Genomic DNA, 16,179 nt, shown 5'->3' with positions numbered 1-16,179 from the left:
CAAGGTGCTCATGGGTGCAGTTGTGGATGGTAAAGTCCCTTTCCCGGGTGCCGTCACGTCAGATCCCTGGATGTTAGACGCATCGTGTCCACAGTCATCCTGTCGCACCTCCTTGTTACCCGAGCCATCATCCTTATCCAGCATGTCAACATTGTCAACATCATTCGCTGCCAAAGCCTTTGAGAAAAGCTCGGTGTCCTCGAACTCAATCTCGAGGTTATAAATCATGCCTCTATGGGTCCACTTAATGACATCTGGCACGTACTCAATATCGAGGATGCTAACAAGCAATCTGGCCACCCCATGAGCACAGGTAAAGGCCATATCCACCCTCTCGGTTTTTTCAACCAACGTCCCCAAGCTAGCCGCAATTCGAACATCATTCAGTGGCTTGGACGGTGCCCCCGAGAAACGAAGCCAAACCTGAGTGAGTGGTTTATCTTTGGGCTCAACCTTTTTCCACTCATGAAACTCGAGGATGCACTCAGTGCCTGGAACTCTGCACAACCCGAAACTCAAGAGTCGCTCCAAATCCTCAGTCGAGGGAAAGTCCACCTTGTACATATTATCCTCGAGTCTGATAAGTTCCCACTAATGGTTACCTGGTGCCAACTCATTCAGCCTGTGTAAGATTTGTGCATCGGTCAAGTCACCCTTGGTAACTTTCACCACCCTTGTGGTTGCACTCTGAGGCACATCAGGTATCTCCGTAGCACTAGGAGACCCGAAAAACATCAACTCCATGCAACACACATCATAGATCGTAACACCCGGCATGGGCTCACGCAAAAGCGGGCACTCTCCCGAAGCATGCACTCGTTTGGAACAAGTATCACAAAGCTCAGCAGTACATTCAGCAATGAAGTGTCCCTGTTCACCACAGCGATAGCAAAGCATTTCCTCTTTCTTGCGGGCCCATTTGCTAACTTTCTCACCACCCGGCCTGTCAAGCGCTCCAACAGAGCCTACAACTGCCGTCTCGTTCGTGGGCTCCGCCGCAGTAGCCAAAGCTGACACCATAGCCATGACCTAGCCAGACAAAGCGGGCGTCTGCTGACCAACCACCTCCGAAGACACCGTCGGCTCAGCGACGTCGGTGATGGTAGTGGCAGACGGTAACGATTCTTGCCATCGCGGCCGTTCCGAGTTCCTCTAAAACCAGCTCTTTGTCTGTAGTCCGGGCCGGATGCCCCCTCAACAAAACCTCTCGGAGGGCCGAGAAATAGACGCTCTGCCGTCCCATCGCTCTGCCAGGCATAACCACGCCCTCCGCCCCGAGGAGGATGAGCCGCGATGTTGACCTTCACCGTACGCATCATAGCCGTCGTCCCCCCATTGACCTTGGTGATGTCCGCCATCATCGAAGGCTCTGCTACGAAAAGCTGGAAAACGATGCCCCGAGCCACCACCACCGCCACCACGGCGCGTCGGCGATCCATGATGATCCGCGACAGGCTAGTGCCCCCCGGCAGCCCCGTGCACCGGCTCCATCCGGGTTGCATGCGGCTGCGCAACCACGTCGGGTGGCGGAGCTCGCGCAGGAGCTGGCGCCGGCGGAGCTCCTCCCGCTCGGAGCTGCTGGGTCGAGGTCCCCGAACGAGGAGGGGGTTGCTGTTGTTGTTGCTGGATCGGCGGCCCAGGCGTCGCAGCCACCGCCCCTGGCACCACCGGCTTAGGCCCCGGCGGCCGAGCCCCACCGCGACCCGCCATGCACGCCGCAAGGGGGGGATGCGCACCGCTCGTCCCATCATGCACGAGGGGAAGCCTGGGACAGCGCAACGATGAACCCTAGGCGGCGGCCGAGGAACACGACGCAGGGTCTTGCTCGTGCATGCAGGTTCTATGTCGCGAGGAATAGGCACCGTTTTTGCCTGGGCCACAAACCTAGCTAGTCCCGGCCCATCCTCGGATAGCTCACACTGGGCCGACGGCCCACACTCAGGCCCGCCCACACAACGCTCAGCCGCCGCCAGTCCCTCGTGGCCCAGCAGACAATTTAAACGCGTGACCCGCGCTGCCCGGATCACGCCTGCTTGGTCGACCGCGAGCGGCCGCCGTAGTTAATACCTCCTTTTGTGTTTATTACAAGTCCCGCACACTTTTTTTTTGAGTCTATTTGACTGAATAATAACGTTTTTATATTATGGGACGGAGTGAGTAATATTTGTGTCATACTAATATATCACTATCTATGCCACAAAAGAATCACTATCTATAGCAATACTATAAAAATACCCAAAAAGGCAGATCCAATAAATCTTGGCCATCTAATCATGTCGATCGAACAACCTATATTGGTTCAGTGGTAGCGTGCAATTAACATCGTATCAAATGTAAATATCTACACTATACATGTAATTAATGCGTAGTTGATATCCTATCTATCAATGTGTAATTAATTTTCTCTCTAATATCGATGTGCATTGCACCTACGCATTTACTCAGTATATTATTTGGTTTAACTGGTTTTTTTTCCTTTGAAAAGAAGGTTTACCCGTGGCCTCTCCACCGGGCGGCTCAGTTTTCTCACATTAAAACTCGACAACTGTTTTCTTCTAATATGAAATGCCAGAGCTCCTGCCCATGCCTCTCGGCAAGCATTTCAAGAAAATAACGCAGGGAGAGATGAAGGAATGAATTCGCCAGGCCGTTATATTAAGATTGCGTGGTAGATTAGCAGGGGCCGGATGAATGCACAAATCAGAACTGCATACCAGAACACAAAAGGCAATCCAATTTCTCCATGTCCCTCTCAGTCCAACTCTAGTTAACCTTATCGCGAACCTCCTCCTCTACAACTACAGCCTTATCGTTAACTTCACCGGTCATTTTTGGCATGGACACTTGGCGGAAAAGAAAGCAAGGCCACCATATGTGTGCAGCTGCCAGGAAGGAAAAGCTATAGCCAGGGAAAAGGAGTGGAATGCGGTTGCTTCTTCCACCTGAAAAGAAAAGGCGCTTTGGGCTATAGCAACAGTCCCGGGGGTGGTTGCTGCGGCGTGCGGGGAGAGTGATGCGCGCATTCCCGTCGACACCGGAATGCAAGGAGAGAGTATGTGAGGCCAACTCCACCGTGCGATCCTAAACGGACGTTCGGTTTGGTCAGATTTTGTTTCTTTGAGGCGGCGATGCGGTCGCCCATGTCCGCGTTTGTTCGTTGGGTCGTGGGTGTGACCAGCGCACGACCGCATTCCAAATCATGTCCGGGATGAACGTGATTAAAAAAACAAAAAACATAAATAAAATGCCTAAAAAGTAAATAAACGCACTTAAAAAACTTAATATATATATATAAAGGTCACGGCCACAAAACGGCCCAATTTCACGCCGCACTTAAACGACCCAGTTTCATAATTAACATAAAAACAAAATAAAAAAAAGCCACCCGCGCGCCGCTGCCGCGCCCGTCCATGCCCTGGTCGTCGCCGTCGCCGTCTTAAGTGGCCGCCGGTATCGTCGTCGTCGCTGCAGAGGTCGACGTAGTCCGGCGACGTCCAGAGATGGGTCGGTGGTCCGCGGTGCACGGGGGCGGCGGGCTGGAAGGTGGCCGGTGCCTGCACCACCTCCTCCCGAGGCGAGGCGTCGCGATCCGGCGACCGCCGCGGCGTGGGGCACCAGTTGCCCCCCAGGCAGCCGCCATCTGCTCCGCCGTGCACGACTAGGTCCACCCCTGGCCCACCAGGACCGGGTGGAAGGCGGCCACCGGCGGCTCCTCCGTCACCTCCTCCTTCGGCTCGGGGATGGCGACGTCGCCGGCCGCAGAGAGGGCCATCGTCTCCTCGAGGCCCGGCCATTGGCGCTCACTGTGCGTGTACGTGGAGTCGTCCATGACACGCGCCATGATTCGAGCCTCCTCCTCCGCTGTCATGCGAGGAGGTGGAGGTGGCGATGGGAAAGGCGACGGCGTGGGCGTCAGGTCGCGCACCTCCCGACGTGGCCGCCGCGGCCCCGACACCGTGCCGGCGAAGTACGACGCACGTCGCACGTCGTGCTCGTCCTGGAGCCAAGTGTCCCACAGGACAGAGTCGGGGGCGTACCTCTCGTCGTGGAATAGGTCGTCGGGGAGGAGGCGGCGGCGGCGCTCGATCTCATCGCGTCTGGCACGACCACTTGCTGGCACCGCCGGGACGGGGACCCGGTCCGCGAAGAGGTGCCAGTTGTTGGGGAGGTGCACGTCGCTCCACGGGACCGGCGTCCTCGTCTCCCAATACCGCCAACACACATCGACGACCAGGTACCGCCTGTCGCGCTCGCCGACGGCCCTGGGCGCGATAGTGAAGGGGGCAGACGCGGGGGCTCGAATGGAGGAGCGCGGCGGTGATGCGGGCTCCTCCTTCTTGACGGAGCCGCGGCGGCGTCCTGAGGAGGAGCCGGCCTCGCGGTCGTGCTTCCCCTTGCGGTTGTGCTTCCAAAGGCCCATGGCTGCGGCCGACCGGCGAGGTCAACGACGGGGAGCGGCTAGGGTTTCGAGGATGTAGGGTTTCGAGGATGTAGGGTTTCGGGGAGGGGGGGGGGGCGGAGTGGGAACGGTGGACGACGACCGGTCCACGGCTTCCCATTTAAGAAGGACGACGACCCTTCGCAGTGCGGATGACAGGTGGAGCCACCCGCCCGTGCGCATTTATGTTGGCGGGTGGGAGGTCGGTGGCCGCCTGCCATGCGGCCCCGACGCGGACGTTCGAAGCGTTCGTTCGCTGTCCGCCACGACCTAAACCCGGCGCAAATTTGTGCTCGAAATGAGTCGGTCCGGACACAAAACGGATCAGATGAGTTCGGACCGTCGCGCGCTGGGCCGCCTTATTTGTTTATTTTACTCCAAACAAACAGGGCCGGACAAAATGGGGTCGCGCGGTGGAATTGGCCTGATAAAGATCAGGTTTCAGATCAGTGGTTGCTGCGGCGTGCGCCATCAAAATCTAGCCCGAGTTTGCGCGGTCGTGGAGTAGTTTATTGGGCCGGAGAACGGGCGCGCCGAAGCCTCGCCGCTTTCGCTCTATACAGAGCAATGCGTTGCACGCGCGCGCGTGGGGAGCCTGAGAAAGAGCACGCTGGTTTGAATTTCGGTGGGCATCTTGGATGGTTTCCGTGGGTGGTGTGGTGTTGCTTGCCATCGTGTGTGATTCCGGGGGGATTAGACTAGTTTGATTGATACACGCGCGCTTTAACAAGCCACGTCTGCCTCTTCCAATAGACAAGCCAAATTTGATACGGCATGCATCTTGCTAATTGAAAAGGCACTGAATTGGGTATGTGAAGCATGCATGCCGAGTACAGTCGGTAAGCTTACGTGAGTGAGCAACACGACGAGGTCCACTCTTCGTTCTAGAGATGATCAGCGTGCCAATCTAGCTAGCACTCTGGCGCGACAGAGGCTAGTAGGATCTGAGTGTGTCTCTGGATCGATCCTTGTGTCGGACATGTGCAGGGTGGTGGGAGGCAAAATGCTGGTCTCTGGTCAAAACGAAGTGATATCGCCGTCAACCAATCCATTATATGCATGGCTACGCAGATAACATTATCTTTTCTTTCTATCTTCCACTCCTGCGGTCCTATCTTGTTAGTGTAGTACTTTTTTTCTTCGATCTAGTAGATCGGAAGAGATATGGTTAGTTGTTACTTTATCCGTCCGGGTTTATCAGCCCCCTTCGTATTTTAGGTTGATGTTTGATCATCTGTATTAAATAATAAAATATAATGCATATATGGTAGTAGTAAAGCATACGCTTAAGGATTGGTATTCAAAAGAGGATTCACATGGTATATTTTTTGTGACATGTATTTTATATATTATTAGTTAAATTTATGACCATCTTTTTGTTTGCTCATAAATAGTTTTGATTGCTTACCATATGTGCCATGTGATACAGAGACGCTCGATAAGCCCGGACGAAGGGAGCACATACCTTTTTTTCACAGAAGGAGAAAGCTTTGTAATTAATTACTCAACATCGTGATTACAATCATTGAGCAGCTAATGCTCAACACACAAACACAAGGTAGGTATTTTACATGATACACTAGCAATTAAGCGTTTATGTCCTACCAATGAGCACTAATGCTCAAATAAAAACCAAATTACTTTTATAAGCATCTCGCATGTGGCCTAATTAGTACTACCTCCGTCCTGAAATTAACTGTTGCTGAAATAATTGTATTTAGATGTGTTTCAGTGTGTAGATTCACTCATTTCAGCGACAGTTAATTCCGGACGGAGGGAATATATGCTAGCGGAAGAACTATACATTTAACCGATGATTTACCGTGCAAATTTCTCTCTACTAGCTATCGGCCTTAGGCGCAAGCGGCAATTTTATCTCATTTCGGCTTTTAAAGGCAAAAGGGGGGCTATCTGTGCGTAGCTCAATGGAGTTGCATTTGCTAAACCGAAGTTGCACTTTTAAGAAATCGAATCAAACATAGAAAACTCCAAGGCAACTTAGGACCAACAAAATCCAAAAAAATGCCTACTCACATGCGACCCTTTGGATTACTAAAAAATGTCTCAAGTGTAAGGTCATGACTAATATGCTCGAACATATTAATCAAAGTTGTCAAGTCATGTGGAAGTTGATAACCAATTGTTTTCCTTCTCGCGTATGTGGGTAATGGAGGCGTTAATCAGGAATGTCCACATCATGGTGATTCATGTGGGTTATAGCTAGCTGACAAACACAAAGAGCACTACCACTCCATGGCAAGAGAAATAAAACATTTTATGTTGTCCTTGTGATGATGATACAAGGATTCATGTTTGCTTGTTGCGTGTCATTGCTTGCATCGGCTCCAGTGTATTGACCAGGTACTATATAGTGTTGTTGCAAAAGCCGGTGTAATTGGTATCATCTTGGTATCGATATATTAGATTTTGTAAAAAAAAAATTGTATCTAGGTACATCAACAGCTCGTACACAAATTCACACACCCAATAAGTTTTGCCCTAGTAGCTTGTCAGGTTGAGCATGTATCATGCTGCTTTTTATTAGGATACATCCTTGAATATTATTACATTTGGCATCTGTTGTTGTAACACTTTGTGAATGTGTCAGTTCTTTTCTGCTAATTACATGCTCAACATTATTTTGAAACAAGGCTATATGGTGGTGTTCTATCATATTGATTTCTTAGTGAGTGTACACGATGCTATCTTAGCAATGACACACAATATACATGGTGATGGAATAGAGAGAAACGGGAAAAAAGATAAATTGTGTTCTCTTACCGAAGAGCTAATATCTTAGTTAAAGAAAAAGAGACATTCTACCCATTGTACGAGATGTCTTCTCTCTATTTTTTTTAATTAGTTTTAATCACCTGATAATTTCAGGATCAGGCAAACATTTAGCGCTAGAGATAACCCATTGTATTATCATGTCGTTTGTGGGAATATAACATGTTTTTTATCCCTAGATAACGTGAAATATATGTGAGGAGGCCGCCTTTATCAACTAGTGTACATGCCGCTGGCTAGTGCTCAACTTTGAAACCTAAAATGTGTGGAAGAAGATAACCATCTTTCCTTAATGTGCGCTTTCATTAAACCCACTTTGATCGATGGAGTGGGTTAGGTTTCAAAATGTCAAACTTGCAATACTCCTATATTGTATTTTATGTAATTTATAGTTTTCATTATCTCTATTTATAGTATTACTACCGGCTTAAGTAAGTTTGTACTTGGAGGACCACCGTACCTTACTCCCTCTTTGCATTTAGTCAACTCGGTGGCCGGCCAAAAGGAAAAAAAAACTCGGTAGCCGGCCGCCTGGATGTACGGCAAATCGCCGGTCCACCTCAGCATGCTCAAGGCAAAAATTGCGTGTACAACCTGTGCCTGTCCGTGGCCATATTGTTTTCGCCCAAGGAAACGGGAGCTGCGAGGAGGCGTGGAGCGGGCGGGCGCGTGGCAGTACGGTCCCGGCACGAGCCGGCGCGTAGCCCGGCTGCGGCAGACCACGCGACCCCGGGCCCGCCAGCCAGTCTCGCCCTACGCCCCTACTACCAGACAAGTAGTGGACCCGTTGTGATCTGTGATTGCGACCGATCCAGTAAACTGTGGACGAGTCTTGCCTGCTCGCTTCCGATGCTCCCATTCATGCTTTCTGCATACGTGGCTTGATTTGATTGGAAAAAAATAAGGTCCGGTCCCACCCCTTGAAAATCAGGGGGGGGGGGGAGAAATGATTAGATTAGAAAAGAGAAAGAGAAAAGAACAGCCATAAGATGAAGTGGGAGCATGGATGGGAGCATGCAGAGGGAGCAGGTCAGTTGTTCCAACAACCGCTAGCCCTAGCGAGACTGCGACCCGTCGGAGATGACCGAACAGAGCATACGGTTTTGTGCACTTCCTTTTTGTTTTCGATTCGAGTTAATACTCCTCGGTTTCTTTTTAGTCCGCATATACTCCCTCCATTTCACAACGTAGTGCTTCCTCTATCCCCGTGTTTTAATTTTAACCGTAAATTTAACTACCAAGACCGATTGCGACGGAAGCAAAAATTATATCAGCGAATTCGTATTTGAAAGAAGTTTCAATTATATAATTTTTTCTCCCGCCGCAGTTGGCCTCGTTGGTTAAATTTATGGTCAAAGTTGAACCTCGGGAAGCGCGGGCGCACTATATTTTGGAACGGAGGGAGTAAGATTTAGGGCCTGTTTGCGACTGCTCCACTTCACAAAAACCAGTTTCGCTTCACTAAATTCACTTTGGAGCAGTTCCATCTAGAAGTTGTAGTACTACGAAAGAGAATGTTTGGCTGCCATCTAGTTTCAGCTTCAAGAATAAGAAATTTGGTGGTAAAGATCTATTTGATTGGTTGAGGGGGAAGAAACGAAGGGGTATCCACTTACTGGTGGCAGTGGTGGGTAATTTCCACCCAACTTCAGCTTCTAGAGTTTTTTGGAGCACCTCCTGAAGAGCTTCATAAAAAACTGGGAGTTGTACCCTAGATTCTAGTTTTTTTACGGAGCGGCATATCGTGGAGCTATCCGGTTTGGTTTGTGTTTTCTGGAGCGGAGCTGAATTTTAAGGAGCATAGTAGTCCCAAACAGGCTCTTAGTCAAAGTCAAGCTTTATAGAGTTTGACTAACTTTATATTAAAAAATATAAACATTCATAATATGAAATCAATATTGTTAGATGCACCATGAAACGTATTTTCATATTATATAGTTCTAGTATTGTAGATGTTCATATATTTTTATATAAATTTAGTCAAACTTTGTGTAATTTGATTTTGACCAAATTTTATATGCGAAGTAAAAAGAAACGGAAGGAGTAATATACAGTCCATCCACTTCAGGACTCTAGTCTAGCGATGCATTTGTTTTTTTATCTTCGACCTCCCTTCATTATGAATTATAAGATGTTTTGATTTTTTTGTACGTATCCCCTGCAAAAAAAGATGTATACATACATATTTTAGTATAGTCACTCTTCGTTTTACCTAACCCAGATGCATCCATCGTTGATACCTGCGAGGCACCATTGTTGTGCACACATGCACACACATTCAATGCAGGTTATCCCACGATAATCAATTGTTGTAAGTTATATACTTTCTCCGTCACGGTTTAGAAGGGGAAATTCTCTGGGATCTAGGTAGTTATCTATTGGTTGTGAGATGGATTAAAAAATAGCATTCACACTACGCATGCATATAAAAATAGTATATGGAGTACTAATTAGCTACTAGAAATAAATGCAGTGCGCCCTAAACCTTGTTTATTATGGAAACACACGCAAATTTAACTGTGCCTTCTAAACCGTGGCGGAGGGAGTATTTGTTTATTTAATTGCAACAAATGCTTGTAACATAGTCGAATTATAAAATGATGCAATCATGCCATCCTCACACTTCGATCTACCGTAGTCATGCGTATCTGCTAACGAAAGAATGGTTATGTGCTTTGTTTGATGCAGAGGCAAGGAGTAGTCCTCCTTTTTCGGGGGGAAAAAATCTGCTAACGAAAGAGAGTGGAACAAAGGAAACAATCGGATATTGTTAACATGTCCTCAGGCCCAGCAGACAAGTGGCATATGGAGTGCGAAATCGCGACTAGAATGTTCATTTATTATTAATCGTGGCACGTCAAGTTGTGGACATGCGATTATTTCCTATTGAATTGGAGCCACGGGTTCAGGTGGACTCCACATGAACGAAGTAAAGCATAACCACATATTAGATCTGGACATCTGGTGACCATTTTATACCAGTTGACATAATTGCACCCTTGCATGAGAACCATACCATACGTTCCATGGTTGTACGTAATTTAGGGGTGTGATTTTGGTTTTCTTCTAAGTATGGTGGGCTAGTTGCTTACTCCATACTGTAATTGAGAGAGTTCTACACTGTTCTGTTTCTGAATCGAGAGATACATAGAGAGTTCAGTGCGCAACACATGCGTGCCGCTGATCCGTGCGAACGACTGAATTAAACTTCATGTGTGTGGTGCATGATCTCACCATCTGTACAGAGCCAGTCAGTAGTTCGAACTAAAGGAGTCCTGACACGAAGCGCTCTCAAGAGGCATGTGAGAGGGCCGAGGTGGACGAAGTTGATCAAGACATTCGTCGGATTTCTTTCAGTAGGCAGCAAGCATTTCACTTGAGCTGACAGTTATGGCAGCCTCTCCCGTCTCCGTGAGACGAACACCACCATCACTGACTGATTCACAACCATTCCAGTACCTACCTCCATGGCACTTCGCATGATAAGGGCTTCTTTGATTCAAAAGAATTTTATAAAATTTCTGGAGAATTGAAATCCTTAGGATTTTTTCCTATGTTGGTCCTTTGATTCATATGATTAGGTCCCATAGGAATTTTTTCTATGGAATCTTCTATACTACGTTTCATAGGAAAATTAACATCCACTCCAACCTCTTTCTACAATTTCTTTGTTTTTCCTGTGGCATCAAACAATCATTGCTAATTCTATAGGATTCAAATGGGCATGCCACTCCAACCCTACACTTGTCCTATTCCTATGTTTTCAAAATCCTATGAATCAAAGAGGCCCTAAGATTGCGAACCACCCTAACTGCCCCCAATTAACTGGGCTGTGTGTTCTCTCTCTTAGCTACTCCGTTCTAGTCATGCAGAGGATTCTGGCTTAAAATAACATCATCTGAAGGCAGGATAACAGGAGATCACGTCACAAGATTATCAACAGATGTTTGTCTGCCATGGTATATTTCAGCGTTCAGATTAGGTATGTCGGCCTCTTCAATCTTGGCATCAGCAATATGTGAGTGAATCTCAACTCTTCCCTTACTTTGCTTTTTTAATCCCATCCTAGTTCTCTGGATGTACAGAGGTTCAAGATAACTTTCAGTTCTGATCTGGACGCTTCAGGGAGATCATAGTAAGAACAGAAGAATAGCTAAGCCATCATGCAAGTGGCCCACAAGGGCTCAGGGAGGTAAAATAAACCGGGACAAACTTATAATTTGCTGTAAAAGCAGCAACAGCAGCATGTCATAATCGTACACAACATTTGAAACAGGATTTTCAATACCTTCCCTGTCTCGCTAAGCAGGATGTTCTATAACCTGCGCGGCGTGGGCCTGAAGTACCCAACAAGAGATCTGGACAGGTACTTAAAATAGGAATATCTAGCTACATAACCTGCACAAGGCATCAGATAGAAAACTGCAAACCAGGAAATTTGTGGCCTAGATCTTGTGGCTTTCGCCCAGCTATTCTGCCCGCTAACAGAAAGATGAATACATTCAACTAGGTCATCAAGAAGGCATAAAGATTTTTTTTCCCATTTACATGGAGGGTTTGCTTTGCTCCGAGAATTTAAACGATCTTCAGAAATTCACATGTTCGCTTTCCTCTCCCACCGTTCTTTAACATCAAGCCTGAAAATATGACATATGGGTGATAAGAGTGAGAGCCAATCGTTTCATTTCACACAAAAAGTGGTGGCAAGCTGGCACGTTAGCATTTGCGAGAGGTGGCCATAAGAAATGTCACACCTTGCTGGCTTACCACAGCTCCATTAGAACCATGGTAAAAGAAAGAGAAAAACTCGTCCTACGAATCAGATTTCCTTAGTTTTCTCACAAGAGTTTATCTCATGTCCATCAGATTAAGTTGACCATAAGAAATCTCATAATAACCTATAGATAGTCTATTAGTAATTTGCAGTTTGAATCATTATACTTTGTTCATAGCAAGTCAAATGGTGTCTTCTTTTTCAGATTCAGTCGTACAATGTATATGAACTTCTTGAATGATGAAAGGTGGAATTTAAGGGAATTCAGTGTTAATGAAGTTTTTCGATGAAAAGATGAACATGAACTGCCTGAATAGCAACTAAGTAGAGAGTAGCATGAGAGATGAGACTGCATGAGATAGTGGAAAACATAAGCTGCCACCTAGTATGATACAGTACAGTGATGAAATAGTACCCCCAATGCAACTTCCTTTTGTTCCTCAAGGGCAGGGACGGTGCAAGATTCTGCAAATATGTGGGAATAAATCATCAAGCTATTTTTATGACAATGATATTTGTGAATTCCGTTAATTAATTAATGGCCTTGAAGAAACGATGATATGGCATCAAATCAATGATCTTGAATATATGAAGTCTAATAAATGTCTTAAAGATGTAAATGTATCTTGTATTACAACCGAACAACAACAAAGTTAACTCAGTCTGGTATCAACGTAGACAAAGGGACACATCAACTTTTGATCCTATCGAGTCAATGTACATTTAACAGACAAAGACACAAAAGGTATTATATTGCAATTATATTGCATTTTTAACCTATTTGGTAAACACTATGTAAGAAATAGACAGATGCCAACACCAAACAGGCACTTCTAATAAAACCAATAAGAATCTAAATCATTAAATTTTAGTTCATTTCGTGGCAAGAACACTTTCTTCATCAGCCCATGACACCTACTCTGAACTAAAACCAGAACCCTTATTTTGGAATGAAGGAAGTATTAACAAAAATAAGAAAACATCATATATTTTGCTGCAACAACTGCAGAAATCGAGGTATCACAGTTTGTTCCATTACCTGAGAAAATTTCAAGACCTAAAGACCAATTGAAATACGTTACCGGGACTTGAGAAATAAAAATTCTGCAGTAAATAGCTTTATTTCTACAGATAACCCTTTTCCTGCAACTAATTTGCTGTGCTACTATTAAAGGCCCAAGCAAAAGCAACAATCTTCACGAGTTTAGATGAAAATAAGATAACCAAGCATTTTCATAAGTATAACCAGACATACCGCTTGGGCTCCTGTAGTTGATGTTGTATGCTGTACATCTATTGCGGCACTATCAATTGATTTATCCTTATTATTAAATTTAGAATCATTGGCTACATTTGTATTCTCCCCAGTTCTTCCTACAAATTTCAAATACAATGAACAAATAGCTTAAATATCTCCTGCAAAAAAGAAAAGAAAAGAAACTGAACACAAGGTAATCACAGATACATAAAGAGAGATACCTTTAGGTTTTCCTTTGGATTTTGTTTTTTCCTTTATTTGTAGCCGTTTCTTGTGCAATTCCTGTAACATGAAAGATCAAACAATTTAGTTGGTATTTCTCGAAATAAAAACAAAACTAAAGAGTTGGTAACTTCAGAAAAAAGGATAGAAGCACTCTGAACAAACGTTTAGAAATTTGCCGTTTAATTCAGGGTTGAGATTCTTAAGGATGGGAAATTATGCTTTTCAACTGGAACTTCTCAAATGAAATTGTCGAGACCAGCATCTCATTAACAATCTATGTAATATGTATGGCACAAGACAAAAAAATGACCCAAACAAAAACATCACATCCAGTTTAGCACAATATCTTTTCTATAATCCAATCCAAACTCTAGCAACAATAGGTTTCAAATAGGCATTTCACAGAAGTGCTAATAGTATTATATTTCTCTCTCTTTGTTTGCCGTGTTTTCTCATTTGTTACACTCATCAATGTGCAACAGTGCAAGTACAGTATGCAGGATTCCTAACTAAAGCTAATATTGTGTCCTCTATGCTTTGACCTTGAATTTTGCAAGTTTTTTTTCTTTAACTGCAACAAGTGCTAAACACAAAAACTGCACTCTTAACAATATCTGGGAGATTTATTGTCTTCAAATTTTGATGCCGAGCGGTCAATGACTCAGCTAAAAATCTCTGGAAAACAACTGGATTTTGGATGCCTGCTCTGTTCCTCTATGGGAACACTTCCGTGTCCGGTCATGTGGTCAAAAAGGCGAGCACTTCAACTATTAGAATTCAGAAGCTGAAGATATGTCTATGCAGCAATGTTTCTACGCTTCATAAGACCAGTTTTATATGCTGGAAACAAATGAAACTATTCCTAACAATTTTCTATAAAAAGATCTGGATAAATTGGTTCATGGCAACGATGAGGGCATCATAAGAAGAAAACACAACATGTCACCCTTAGACAAAGGTGCTACAGCCATTCTGTATGACTATGACATTGACATTAAAGCCTACAGCTTGAACATTTTCCTCCAGTAATTGAGGAGCAGGGAGGGAGGGAGGGACCAATTTTGCCCTGCCCTAGTGTGCCCTTCCAAAGTACAGTACTAATATGCTTCCTATAACGGTTAGAAAGAACCATCCACCTGCGGGGGATCATGAACCCCACAAGATTCGCACTGAACATTCGAGAAATCTACTGTAAGTAAGAGAAGAAAACCTTAAACTTGTCGAGCTGATCTTGGGACAGCTTGGAGGGCTTGAATTCCGGATCGAGCAGCCTACTGGATGCGAGTGCATCCTCCTTTCCCTTCGCCTCGTTGCCTTCGTCAGCATCTCCTCCGCCTCCGCACCCCATCTCTTGCTTTGCCTTTTTCTTTCTTTCTTTCTCTTTCTTTTTCTGTCTTCCTTGCAGTGTTGTCGCTTCCTGGGCGCTCGTACCTTTTTTTTTGAGGGAAAGAGCCAACTTTATTAATCAAAATCCACAATGTGTGGGATACAACGATGGTCATGGGGCTGGCCAAGCCACACATGCCGCCCTGGTAGTAGCGATAAAGAAAACCTAGCTATCTTGTGAGCTTCAGTATTCTGAACTCGACTCTCAAAGGTGAAATTACATAAAAGTGGTGATGATCTCATCTTTATCTCTCTGATTATAGCTCCATAAATGCCATGACTACCCGTAGCAATGTCGCCAATAACTTGTTTGCAGTCCGAAGCCACCACAAAATGTTGCACATTAAGATCTTGTGCTAGGGAAATAGCCTCCCGACATGCTATGGCCTTCAGTGTCGCAGGGTCGCAAACTCCGGCAATGACAAGTGATGAGCTCCCCATATAGGCACCCTGGCTGTCTCTGCATATAGCCGCGGCCATGCCACCTCTCTGAAATCTTACTGCCGCGTCAACATGAATCTTAGCATAGCCAGCAGGTGGAGCCTTCGGCCTCAGTGTAGAAGCGTGGCCAGCAGCTGCCGAACCTACGTTGATCTTTGCAGGAGGTGAGACAGTAGCTAAATCAGCCATGAAGCGGGTTATAAACTCCTTAGTCGCCTGGGTGATTGGAATATTGATTCATGGATAGCTTTTCGTCTCGAGGTCCAGATCGCCCATAAGGTGACCGCCAGCAGAGTGAACTTCTCATGTGTTAGCATATCCATTAATCCAAAGAGCCAACTCTTTGCCCCCGTCTCCGTTGATGCGACCAAACTGCAGCTCAAATCCTCATCTACCAACGCCCACATGCATCTGGAGACTGTGCACTTCAGGAGGGAATGACGCCATGAATCAGGAGAACCGCAAAGGCCGCATGAGCTAGCCGTTGACATATTACGACGGGCCCTCACATCCTCCGTCGGTAGTGACTGTTTTGATAAGCGCCATAGAAACATGCGTACTTTTGCTGGGACTGCAGTTTTCCAGAGGGACTTCCAAGAGGCTTCATCGACATGGTTGCTGGATGATGCACCCGAGCTCTCTAGCCACGCTTCTCGTCGTTGCTTCGTAGATACCAACATATTGTAGGCTGACCTGACAGTGAATTGTCCGGTTCTCTCGTGCATCCAGCTCCAAAAGTCATGTATAGGAGCCGTACACAGCGGGATACCCATGATGATTTTAGCATCGAAAGGCAAGAAAGTTGCCTCCACTACGGATCTCTTCCATGAAGCGTTAGTTGCATCGATTAGTTCAGATACTGTGTTG

At 46.0% G+C, this 16,179-nt stretch overlaps 1 protein-coding gene across 1 annotated transcript; it reads right to left on the bottom strand.

Moving 5' to 3' along the window:
• Window positions 1–11,421: 11,421 nt before the first annotated feature.
• Window positions 11,422–15,501, bottom strand: LOC123056958 (uncharacterized). Its single transcript, XM_044480163.1, has 6 exons — window positions 15,156–15,501; window positions 14,696–14,916; window positions 13,482–13,542; window positions 13,258–13,376; window positions 12,418–12,467; window positions 11,422–11,865 (listed from the first exon to the last, which is right to left on the bottom strand). Exons 1-6 carry the CDS (start codon window positions 15,499–15,501, stop codon window positions 11,823–11,825), a joined length of 840 nt encoding a protein of 279 aa, XP_044336098.1. The 3' UTR covers window positions 11,422–11,822.
• Between the last annotated feature and the right edge of the window lie 678 nt (window positions 15,502–16,179).

This window comes from Triticum aestivum, chromosome 3A, assembly GCF_018294505.1.
Source record: "Triticum aestivum cultivar Chinese Spring chromosome 3A, IWGSC CS RefSeq v2.1, whole genome shotgun sequence".
Lineage (NCBI taxonomy): Eukaryota > Viridiplantae > Streptophyta > Magnoliopsida > Poales > Poaceae > Triticum > Triticum aestivum.
Note: the sequence above shows the minus strand (reverse complement) of the source record. Positions and strands in the feature narration are given on the sequence as shown.